This window comes from Pelodiscus sinensis, chromosome 26, assembly GCF_052426305.1.
Source record: "Pelodiscus sinensis isolate ZL-2025 chromosome 26, ASM5242630v1, whole genome shotgun sequence".
Taxonomy (NCBI): Eukaryota; Metazoa; Chordata; order Testudines; family Trionychidae; genus Pelodiscus; species Pelodiscus sinensis.
In genome coordinates, this window is record NC_143077.1 from 22,011,956 (window position 1) to 22,024,367 (window position 12,412).

At 42.9% G+C, this 12,412-nt stretch overlaps 1 protein-coding gene across 4 annotated transcripts in view; it reads right to left on the bottom strand.

Moving 5' to 3' along the window:
• Positions 1–12,412, bottom strand: part of ZMPSTE24 (zinc metallopeptidase STE24) — a 67,838-nt gene that overhangs the window by 16,300 nt on the left and 39,126 nt on the right. For all 4 annotated transcript variants that reach the window (XM_006113274.5, XM_006113273.5, XM_006113272.4 and 1 more), the window contains 3 exons: positions 12,065–12,181; positions 5,362–5,514; positions 3,636–3,777 (listed from right to left, as the gene is read on the bottom strand). In XM_006113274.5, coding sequence (XP_006113336.2) covers positions 3,636–3,777; positions 5,362–5,514; positions 12,065–12,181 — 412 coding nt within the window. The remainder of the gene's footprint in view (positions 1–3,635; positions 3,778–5,361; positions 5,515–12,064; positions 12,182–12,412) is intronic.

Genomic DNA, 12,412 nt, shown 5'->3' on the forward strand with positions numbered 1-12,412 from the left:
AACTGTACCTGTGTCTTCTATTCTTAGTATCATTTAAATCTCTGATCTTTGTTAATAAACTTATTGTTTTAGTACAAAACTGTCTCCATGCTGTATATTAAATTGAAGTGTGAAGTCATCAGCTAACTGGCTGGTGTGGACTCCCAGGCTGGTGTAGACTGTTTCTTTGGAGGCAGTGAACTTAACACCAGTGAGCAGCCAGGGAATGGACTGGACACAGCAGGACAGTCAGTTTTGGGGAGACTGGATTCAAAAGCTGTTGGTGTCACCAACTCAGGAATAGCCAGGCTGGAGGAGTCGGGATGAGGCTGTCCTACAGTGAGCAGTGATAGAAACGTAGCCATGTTAGTCTGGGGTAGCTGAAGCAAAATGCAGGACTATGTAGCACTTTAAAGACTAACAAGATGGTTTATTAGATGATGAGCTTTCGTGGGCCAGACCCACTTCCTCAGATCAAATAGTGGAAGAAAATCAAGATCAAGAACACATATTCCTGCGCATCCAGAAATATAATTTATGCTATCATGTGCCGAAAGTGTCCGTCTGCTATGTACATTGGACAAACATCTCAGACACTTCGCCAAAGGATTAATGCCCACAAAACAGATATCAGACAAGATCACAAAGAAAAAACAGTTTCTTGCCATTTTAACCAGAAAGGACACTCTCTCAATGACTTAACCACCTGCATTCTGCTACAAAGACCTTTTACATCTGCACTTGAAAGGGAATCCTCTGAACTGTCATTCATGTTAAAATTCGACACTCTCCGGGAAGGAATGAACAAACGCTCAAACTATCTTACCCATTACCAAGATAGCTTCCCCAATTATCACCTCTAATACCATTAGCTCACAGACATCCCACTCTCCCCACCTCTAATATCATCAATTCACAGACACTTACCTTCCTTCCTCCCCCCCCCCCCCCCCGCATCCCCCTCCTGTTCTGAAATGTGATTTGTCCTTTTCATATGTGTTCATTTTTTTAATTGTATCCTTTGGTATATATGGTTGTGACTATTTTCTGAGGAAGTGGGTCTGGTCCACGAAAGCTCATCATCTAATAAACCATCTTGTTAGTCTTTAAAGTGCTACATTGTCCTGCATTTTGCTTCAGCTACAGTGAGCAGGCAGCTGATGGCAAGGCTTTCATCCAAAGCTTTGCAGCACAGAAGTACCCAAGGTTCCATGGCAGGCAGAGAGAGATTCCCCTAGTGGTCTGGATGACCCCCCAAAGCATCACCCCTGTGTAATACAACAGGATTTTCACACAGCTTGCTACTCCACTGAGGTTTACGTTCTAAATATTGCTAAACAAGCTTGTTAAGTGATTTTGAGGGAGAAGACTAAGAACCAGCAAAAAAAACATAGTGTTCTGTTTACTCCAGTAGACCACAACAAGGAATTTTAAAGCGAGCAAAAATGCAGTAACTGCAAAGTTTACTCACTGGAGGGGGAGACAGGAGGGAATCTGTGCCACTGTGGGGACTCAATTCCTATGGCCTGATTTAAACACTAAAAGCTGACCCAAAACCGAGTGAAAATAATGGAAAAGCTCCCTCTAGCTTCAAAGGGCTTTGGACCAGATCTGAAGTTAGTATTAATAGGAAGAGCTGATAAAAATACAAATCAGTTAGGCTGTGTCTACATTGGCAAGATTTTGTGCAAAATCTTGCCACCTGTCTACACTAGCCACAAGTATTTGTGCAAGAACACTGACTTTGTAATGTACAAAATCAGTGGTTCTTGCGCAAATACTCGGATGCTCCCGCTCAAGGATAAGCCCTCTTGCGCAGCCTTAATGTTTCCAAAAACTTTCCATTGTGAGCCTGTGTTTATAGTTGCTCAGAACTTTGCCAATCTAGAATCATTTGGGCGACTTTTTAATTTTTTTCTCTTTATCTCAGTCTGATGTTTTGTACAGTTCAACAATTGAGCTATTTTGAAGAATTATGTTGGGAAAAACGTGGGTTTTTTGCAGATGTTCACAATCATCCCTTCTGCCCCTCAGCAGCTATTTCTTGAAGAGCTGCAGTACCTCAATATTATGGCATGTGAGAATAAAATTTGGATGGTTGCTATCTAGGTCATTTTGGCTCTGAAAGTTGTCATTCCCACAAGATGAGCAGAGCCTGTTAGAGGCTCACTGCAGAAATTATAAACCTCCCCCCCTCCACCTTCATGACAACGCCACTGTATCTGCTTAGACTCCAGAGAACACTTTTAATGATTCTGGATGAGACACAGGCAATACTGGAGATGCAAACTATCGTTTTGACCTAAGGGAAGGTGTGTTGTGTTGGAAGCCAACAGACAACAACATGGATTCTAGTCTAAAGGCTTTATCGCTCTGCTCTGGGGAAATAAGGGTTAAACTCAGCCTCGGAAAAGAGCTGGGATTGTGGGCCAATCAGTTGAGGCAGGTAGTAGCCAATCAAGGCCCATCTGGAGCAGTATGAACAAGGGGTGCTAAGCTCAGGGACACATGCTCTTGCTACAGCTGTGGAACAGGAAGGATGGGGCTGCCTGGTAAGCTAGAGAGACAGAGAAGTGCTGAGCAGCTCTAGCCAGGCAAACTCCCAGGCTGAGCCTTGCTCTCAAGGTTTGTGGGGTACCAGGACTGTAGGGAGGCTGATAGAGGCACTAGGGCTGCAGTGAACTGGATCGAGGAGGCTGGATTATACTCTATGACATACTCCTATGAAATGGTGAAAATACATACTGTGGCCAAGCTCGGGCTGTGCCCCTTCGGTCCTGCGCTTCCTGGTGGGGTTCTGTATGCCTCAGAGGCTCACAGTTGCTCTACCACTGCCTCTTTTTTTCTCAGAGGTGAGAGTACCCTGCTTCATGAGCCATTTTCTTCAGAGGCCAGTCACTAGTTTGGAAGGAAAATCTCCTCCACCATCCAAAGGTCCTTTTCCCCTGTTGGCAGTCCACCAGCCGGGGGGTGGGAAAACCAGTTCCACCCACTTACTCTGGGTTCTGACACAGGGCCCTATGTGGCAGCTACTAGTGGAGCTCTTGCCCTTATCCCCACTGAATAGCAGCCCCTCCCTAGGCCACTTCCCCAACTGCTCCCTCAGTACCTCCTCCCTGGCATCTTGGAGAAAAACTCTTCCTGCTTGCAGCCTGTAGTTTTTGCCTCCACTCTGTCCCTCTTCTTCTTCCTCTACCCTGCCTGAGGGGAAGCCTTTTATAGTGGGCCAGCAGGCCTTGACTGATAGCAGGTGTTCCATTCAGCTGCACTGTAGGCTGGCTCCTAATGAGTTTCAGGTACCCACCTGACCTGATGGCTGAGCAGTACTCTCTGGCAGTCTATTCAGAGAACATAAACCCACGCACCCAAATACACCTGCACCCGCCCTCCACCAACCTCCTGCAACCTGCTGTCTTCGGTCTGCCACAATACACACACGGGGGGACAGGCTGAACTAGGATTGCACAGGCAAAATAACTTTACTGGCACGGTTCTATGTGCCTTCATGGAAATAACTAAAATCTAATGGTAAATAGCACATGCCCTGACCTAAAGCACAGGAGTTAGCAAACTTAAATAATCTGCAATCAGCAAAACTAGTAGGAAACTAAAAAGAGGTTTATGAACTCCATCTGTGTTTACTTCAAAAGTCTCACCTTCTACAACATAGACCTTAGTCAAAGGAAAATCAATATTTTTTGCCATAATTTCAATTGCTTGTTTGAGTTCTCCCTCGGGAAGTGGAATGAATTTATCAAATAGAGGGGCAATGTAGTCTGCGTAAATTGTAACAAGAACCTGCAAAGAAACATAGTGTTAAGATCAGGCATAGAAAAATTCTTGATGACCAAAAGAATTCAATCTTAAAATTTAAGAACAATATTTCTATTTCTAGATTTTTAGAACACAGGTTTGGAGTAAGAAGCCTTCAACAGAAGGTGGTGGTAAGGAGCCATTCCCTCAGAATCAGACACTGAAAATGAGACCTGCTCTCATTACAGTAAAAAAGTGTGCAGTTCTTGAAGAGCAGCAACTACAACGGAATAGTAAAATGTTCCTCAGAGTGATCAAAACTAGCCGGTAACCTGGGTACATTTTAACATGGGTTTTAATGCAGCCAATGCAAAGTCCAGCATTCCTGAGCAAAGAGCACAGGACACTGTATCTTGGAAAGTAGCATCTCTGAACAGGACAGTCATGATGGAAACCAGCTGAACACAACTTCCAATATGATGCACCGACTAAAATGGCAAATGCAATCCTTGTGTTAGCCAATATATTTTTTCTAGAAGGTTTTGAACAGTTTGCATTTATGCTATTCTGCAAAGATGTGAACCAAATTCCCAGCATGTTTTTGCACTTATGCCAAGCTTATGGTAAACTGTTTATAAACTTTATTCTGTATATGCACTGAACTTTTCAGAAGATAGATATGTTCAGTTAAGCAATGTTATACATGAATTGTTAGTAAGTATCATTAGTATAAACCAGTTTGTCACTACCCACTGCATAGTTCATGAACATCTGGAAAGTATGTTGAAAAATAGATATGAAACTGGATAAGGAAAAGGTTGTAAAGTGTGTTAATCTACTTGCTATAAACAAATGGACAAAACACGGTCATATTAACTCACACTGCGGAGCAGACATAGATTATATGAACTGATTGCTGTGACACCACTTCTCAGAGATTGAGAACCTACAATTCTCTCTGTGCTGATTTTTCTATATTTAATAAACTGAGTTATCTGATATTTCATTAATCACTAATGAAAACTGAAACCTAATAACTGGAAATCAAAGCAGGGAATAATACTTTCCCTGTATCTATTTGAAACTACTTCTGTCAGCATTAGTGAGATAATAACTGGAACTGCAGGTCCAGTTTCTCTGTCAACTTAACTTTTGCCTCTTGGAGAGGTGGATTCAAGACGGTGATGGGAAAACCCCACTCATCACTGTAGTGATTGTTCACATAGAAGCATAACAGCAATTGTACTGCCATAGCTTTTCATATGTAAACATACCCTAAGTATTATGTAACTAAAACCAGTGATAGGATATTTGAAAAGAATGTCAGATGTTATGGTCAGAAATGTATATGTAGTCAGATGGTTATTTTCCTCTTGATAGAAGACACAATATTAAATGTATTTTTCAGTTAAACGTCACATTAAAAACATTTATGAGCATTCAGAGGAAAAATAAACATGAGTTGCTGGTGCTGGACAAATAGTAATAATAACATTGCAAAGTCTGATAGAGTCCCAACTATATATTTCTTTCCGTTTCAAAAAATATATTACAGTATTTAAAAATCTCTGTGCACTGTACTCCAAGAACAAATATTCAAAATGGACATAAAAGTATCTCCATACTCACCAAGGAAACAACTAATGTGAACAGCCAGGCATAAATGAAGAAGTAGTCTCCCCCTATTTTAATAATGTAAAGCAGAAGAGAGGTCACCGGCAACAAAATACACTGAGTCACAATAAATTTCTTGATGGCATCCTTAAAAAAAAATCCCAGTGTCTGGAAAGAAAGAGAGAAAGAGAGTGATATTCATATTGATACCTAAGTGGCACTGTTGGTTAATCAACTGGTCTTTCCCCTAACGTTCAAAAACTACTTTAGATTACAAGTGAGAGGAATACAGCAATACCGACGTATGCCATTGAGCAACACAGCAGAGGCAACAATTAAAAACTGAAAGAACAGTTAGTTTTCTTTCAGGAGCTTTTGTTCTAAGATGTACTCTCTACATGGATTCTACTCCAGGGCACATGCACCCCAGGCATATAACAGAAGGTTCTCTTGACCAGCAGTATCCAATAAAGCTGCACTTGCACCAGACAGAGGTGTCCTTGAACTACCACCTCCCACTGAAAGACATGAAGGGCAGAGTGAGTCCAAACAAAATGGGAATTTTTCATAATATTTTTATGAAGCCCACCTGTGCCTCACCTTTCCTTTGTACTTTCCATTACTATCCAGTGGGAGGGGAGGGGGGGAAGGAGGGGAAGGTTGAAATGTGCCGTCAGGGCAGCACAGCAGATGTGAAATGTTTATGTTGCTTTGCTATCTGAACCACAGTGCATTCACACCCAGCATTCAATCATCAAGAAAAAGGTGGTTTCAGGAAAACGCTAGTGGCACACAGCTGGGACTGACAATAAGGTTAGAGACAAAAGAGATAATAAACCCATTACTGTATGAGTCTTCGACCTTTTTATGTTCAAGATCTCTCTGAATTTAAGAGCAATCCAAGATCTACCCTGTCTCTCTCACTCCATCCCCCCAGCTGGGGTAAGGGGTTGTGGTGCAGGAGGAGGTATGGGGTGCTGGCTCTCAGAGAGGGTTCAGGAATGAGGAGCAGTAGTTTAGGGTATAGGAGGTGATCAGGGTGCAGGAGGATGTATAAGGTACTGGGGGCTCATGTGCCCCAGCCCTCTAATCATTTTCATTGCCCTGTGCTGGACATTCTCCAATTTGTTCACTTCCTTTCTATAGTGGGGGGCACAAAACAGATGTAATGCTCCAGATGTGGACTTATCAGTGCTGAATAGAGGGAATCACTTCCCTCGATCTACTGGTAATGTTCCTACTAATGTAGCTTCCCATATGCCATTAGCCTTCTTGGCAACAAGGCCACAGCTTCTCATCCACTGTAATCCCCAGGTGTTTTTCTGCAGAACTGCTGCATAGCCCAACCTGTAGCAGTGAGTAGGATTCTTCCATCCTAAGTGCAGGAATCTTCATTTATCCTTGCTGTACGTCGTCAGATTTCTTTTGGACCAGTCTTCCAATTTTCCTCTATGGACTCTATATCGCTAACCTCCAGCATATCTACCTATCCCCCCAGCTTTAGTGTCATCCGTAAACTTGCTGAGAGTGCAATCCATCTCATAATCCAGATCATTAATGAAGATGTGGAACAAAACCACCACCAGGACTGACCCTGGGGCACTCCACTTGATACCAGCTGTCAACTAGGCTTTTAGCCAATGATCACTACCTACCGAGCCCAACAATCTAGCCAGTTTTCTATCCATCCTACAGTAAATTCATCCAAACCATACTTCTTCAATATGGTGGCAAGAATACTCTGGGAGACAGTATCAAAAGCTTTGCTAAAGTCAAAGTGTATCATGTCCACTGCTTTCCCCGTATCTATAGAGCCTTGTTATCTCATCATAGAAGACAATCAGGTTGGTCAGGCATGATTTCCCTTGGTGAATCCATGTTGACTCTTCCTGATCATCTTCCTTTCCTTCAAGTACATTAGAGTGGATTATTTGAAGACATGCTCCATGATATTTTAAGGGAATGAGGTGAGGCTGAAAAGTCTATTTCCCTGGATTCTCCTCCTTCCCTTTTTAAAATATAGGCACTACATTTGCCTTTGTCCAATAATCAGGAATTCCCTCAATCACCACAAGTTTTCCAAGATAATGGCCAACTGCTCTGCAGCCAACACTTTCAGCACTCTCAGATGCACTAGGTCTGTCACCTCGTGTTTACACCAGGGATTTCAAGTGAAATGGGGAGCTCCTTTAGCAATTTTACTACTACAGATCAAAGCGTTCTGCACTTCCGTAGAATAGCTTTGTTTGATGACCGCTAGCTGGCCAGCATCCAGGCTGTCAGATATGATGATGTGGGATCTGGATATAAGATACAACCACAAACCACACTGGGTAGGAACAGGTCTGATCAGCAGCTGCACTGATGGATTTATCAGATCAGAGTATTAGAACTGTGAAGCGGTTACTACCATAATCATGGAGAATGAATCTTATCCAGTTTTCTTGGAACCATTGGTATTGATGGGATTAATGGCTAGACATACAAAAACCCTAGTGTTCATGGATTGAGGAAAACGTATGACAGGGACCATATGATCAAACTTCTCTGAAGCAGAACACCCAGCATTTTTTGTTCTGGACTGTGGCAAATCAGGAGACCCCAAAATAGACATGCCTGCAGGTATTCTGCACAACTGAGTTTCATAATTGACTGGTGTCTGATCTAGCTAGCCTAGGTGATTCAATGGGGCATTTTGTAAGCTTGAAAGATGCAAAACCACAGGTTAGAATTGATGATGAGTGCACCAGTCAGGGGCTATGTCTAGACTGCAAGCCTCTTTCGAAAGAGAGCGTCTAGACTGCACGCGGAACTTTCGAAAGAGCAAGCCGCTTTTTCGAAAGAAAGCACCCAGTGAGTCTGGATGCTCTCTTTCGAAGAAGCCCTATTTACATTCAAGAACGCCTTCTTTCGAAAGAAGCACTTTCGAAAGAAGGCATTCTTCCTCGTGAAATGAGGTTTACCGCCGTCGAAAGAAAAGCCGCGTTCTTTCGATTTAATTTCGAAAGAACGCGGCTGCAGTCTAGACGCAGGTGAAGTTTTTTCGGAAAAAGGCTACTTTTCCCGAAAAAACCCCTGAGTCTGGACACAGCCCTACTGACAAATGCCTTCTTGACAGAGTTAAGTTGACCCTGCTTCTCCCCATCTATTGACAGAATGCACTGCTGTTGCATTGCCTCTCATCATTTGGGCTGGGGATCCCTGTAGCAAAAGTCAAAATGCCACACATACAAAATGTATGGTTCTGAAACTGAGGACATTAATGTGGAGAGAATTTTCTGTGGGGTAAAAGGGAGAGAAGATGCACAGAGTTGAAGATGGTCCAGATGAGCTTCCCATCTGATTGTGTATCATCCATCATCAACTTCCTGACAGGTGCTGCTCCATCTGGGATAAGGTGTTGCAGTTCATAGCAAAGCTTAAAAGAGAAAAGAGAATATCTGTAGCATGTGAAGGGCAGCTAGTGGCTCGAACATCTGTGCAAAAGCTGCTTTAGAGGCATCTGATACAAGGGAATGTTCAATGGCCGCTTTCGTTCTAGCAAACAGGGCTTTGTGGCCGGGAATACCCAGGGAGGGCCAAATGACCACTGAAGACCAGCGAACACCCCATGTGTTCACACTTCAAGACTTCAAAGAATCTGACAAGATCAGCAAGTCTGAGGGAGGTAAGATCATGTTTTGCAAATATTATACAAATCGCTTCTAAAATTACTGTCTTGCTCCAAGTTCTGCTTGTAATAAGTAATCCACTAGTGCAATATTATCCAGTTGGATGTGGACAAGGAGATGTGCTTCTTGACGAGTATTAGGGCAAATTGGATGGACTGCGGTTTGCAAAAAAACTGCATAGATTTCTTTGCTTCCCTGACCAGTTGCCCTAAGTCAACCCAAAGATAAACACTGCTCACTCACATTGGAAATGACTGACCAGTGAAAGTTGTGAAGAGGCACATTTTTGTTTAGGTTCATGAGGCTTCCACCAGCCCACAGATTGTCTGAGTGGAGCTAAGAAGGAAATTACTTTTTTCAGAGTTAACTATAAAGTCCAGGACAGTAATTAACTGAGCTGATCTTTATACCTGATGACTTTGCTTTCTGACAAGGATGGAGTATCTAGAAAGTATCAGCAGACAAAATACTGTTGCAGTGACAACCACTTTAGAGAATACACACAGAGCAGATGGTATGGTAAGATGATAATTTAAAATGTTCATGGCCAAGAGCAAATATCTGGCAACCTCTGCTTCAAGAAAAAATAAGTCTGTGTTCTTTTTGATTCTTTATGGAAACGGACACACAACACACTTTCCTGAAATGTTTCTTAAACATTTGAGTGTGCATGTAAGAACTCAAACAAAACATGAAGTTTTAAGCATTTTGAATAGACATCATCTTCCCTTTCAGTCAATTAAGTTGTTTCCATAGTATTTGTGATGCCGCACTCGTACTATTTATGCAGCCCACATGGCTAGGCTAGACATGTAATTCTAATGAATGAAATAAAACAGTTGGGGGGGAGGGGGAGAACAGAGTGCTGGGAGCAAAAGAGGAGCAGGGAGAAAAAATGTTAGTCCTTTTATACACAACAGTAAAAAAGCTTCTGTTATTTTTCATTGTTGGTCACCTGTAGATTGATGGAAGCAAGAGTCTGCTGGTTCTAGTGCAGTAGGGGTGAAGTGACTGTCACACTGGCACTGCTCTGAAATGTCTAAGTGAGAAACAACTAGTAGATCTAGCTTCAAATCAGTCCTCCTAGCTCCTTGCATTCTCTACAATATGATACAAGGTATTCTTCATTGACTTCCCAACTTCCAACCTGTGCGAAACTGGAACCTTTGTGGTGGGCTCTGGGTCCCACAGTCCTTTCTGGAGAGATATAGTGCTGTGCAGACAGCTACAACCAAGGTTTCAAAGTCCACAGAAATAAACTGCCTATTATGGTCTGGAGAAGAACATTTCTCAGAGAAGCAAAGCCTTTCTCCAGAGGAACTGAAAAAAACTAGTGCCAGGGAAGAAGGAAGGAACCAAGTCTGATGCCCTGGGATCTGACCTCTGAGTAGGGTGCCCTAGCTGAGCAAGAGCCAGAAGATATTGGGAAGGGAAAACTCTCTGGAAAGAAACGTCTTGCCACTTTAGGAGGGAGACCTGAGCATGTAATGGGGAAGGAGCAGGTTAAGGAAGTTGGAGCTACTGGAACAAGACAAGTGACTAGTTTGAAGGAGATGGACATGAAGACATGATCCTTCCCATTTAGCAGAAGGTGGAATTCATGAGGCAGATTAAGGAGGTAAACCAGAGATAGTGTTGTCAGCCCCACTCAGTCAACTACACGTAGTGCCTCAACATGAGTGTCAGAAGTGATTCTGGGAAGGGCTAAACAGCAGCCTAGCAAAGGAAACTCACTCACTAGACCTCTTCAGTTTGGGACAAGTAAAAGGAACCAGACTGTACGAGGCACATACAAGACCTAACTGACAATGGACCCTGTAACAGGGTGTATTGGCCCTGCCCTGGAGCAGAAGTGCTTAAGGCAATGCTCTTAGCAGCAGAAGCCAGGCCCCCTCAACCTGCTGGGCATGCCATTGGACTAGGGTTGTTAAATTGAGGGTAATTGTCTAATCGAATAGTCAATGCATTTTGCATCGACTATTCAACTGGTCAATAGGGCGCCTCCACCTTTGAACTGCAGAAACAGCTTAGGGTTATTACACTTTAAGGGCAAAAGCGCCATGTGGAGCCCGGGGTCAGTCGGGACTCCCTGCTGACCCTGGGCTCCGTGCAGTGCTGCCGATTGGAAACACTGCAGAGCCCAGTGTCAGGCTCCTCCTGGCATTTCAAAGCGGCAGTGCCACATGGAATTCAGGATCATGCCTCAGGCTCCACGCAGCACTGCCACTGTGAAGTACCCCCTTTTTCCTCCCCCATCATTTGCTGCCTCTTTCTGATAGAGGTAGCAAAGGTGGGGGGGGAAGGAAAGCAACTAGTCAATAAGCTTGTCGACTAGTCCTTCACATGCCTACATTGGCCCACACAGCTCTGAGGCTGAGCACAACCAAATTAACTTAACAGCTGGGCTAGCACCTTTATCCCACACCCAGGGTTAGGAGGCAGCCCCATGACAAGCAATGAGGAAGGAGAGATTTTTGACTCCACAGCTAGTGTATATATTTCCTCCCCTTTTTCCTGAAACCACTGTTATAATGTTTTTAAGGACAGGCTTCACAAAGCCCTGGCTGAAATGATTTAGTTTGGGCGTTCCTCCTGTTTTGAGCATGGGATTGGACTAGATGATCTCCTGAGGTCTCTTCCAACCCTATTCTTCTATGATCTTCCCTGAATAACTTAATATAAATATAAAGCATAACTGATTCCTTTGTAGGTCCTGGTTCTCAGGCTTTCTTCATACTACACTGATGAGATGCTTGTGTGAGGACAGCTGCAGAAAGAGCTAAGTACCAAGAGTTCATCGTCTGCAATAGAAGGTGATCTCTTGATACAAGCAGAAGTTGCCATATTTGTGATTTATGGTCAGGAAATTGAGAGATTCAGGCTCCCACACAAATATTAATGTCACATTCCATATGGTAAAAGAATGATCTGCTAAAAGAAATGCTACTGGCAAAAAGGCTATTTACAGCTATTGGTCCACCTTGCATTTTCTGTAAACTAACTTTAATCTGGAAAGTTATTTCTGTACATGTATATTTCCAAAATACCTGTTGATTGAAGCCATGTTTCTCCTCTATGACAAAGGTATTATATAGACTCCATGGCAGGCCAGTCACCGCACTGAAGAGCGTAGCAAGCAACAGGAACATCAATGACTGAATGATCTATACACAAGAAAAAGAATTCCGACTTGTAAACTTTTTACAATTTAGACATCTTATTGTCAATAATTCAAATTTATATAAATAGCGTAAGAAAACCTGCCTGAAATCAAAAGCTAGATAAATTCTGGCTAAAGATAAGGTGCAAGTTTTTAACACTTAGGGTCATTAACCAATTGAATTACTTGTCTGGATATGTGATAGGTTATGATTCCAAGTGAGAAATAAAGTGTG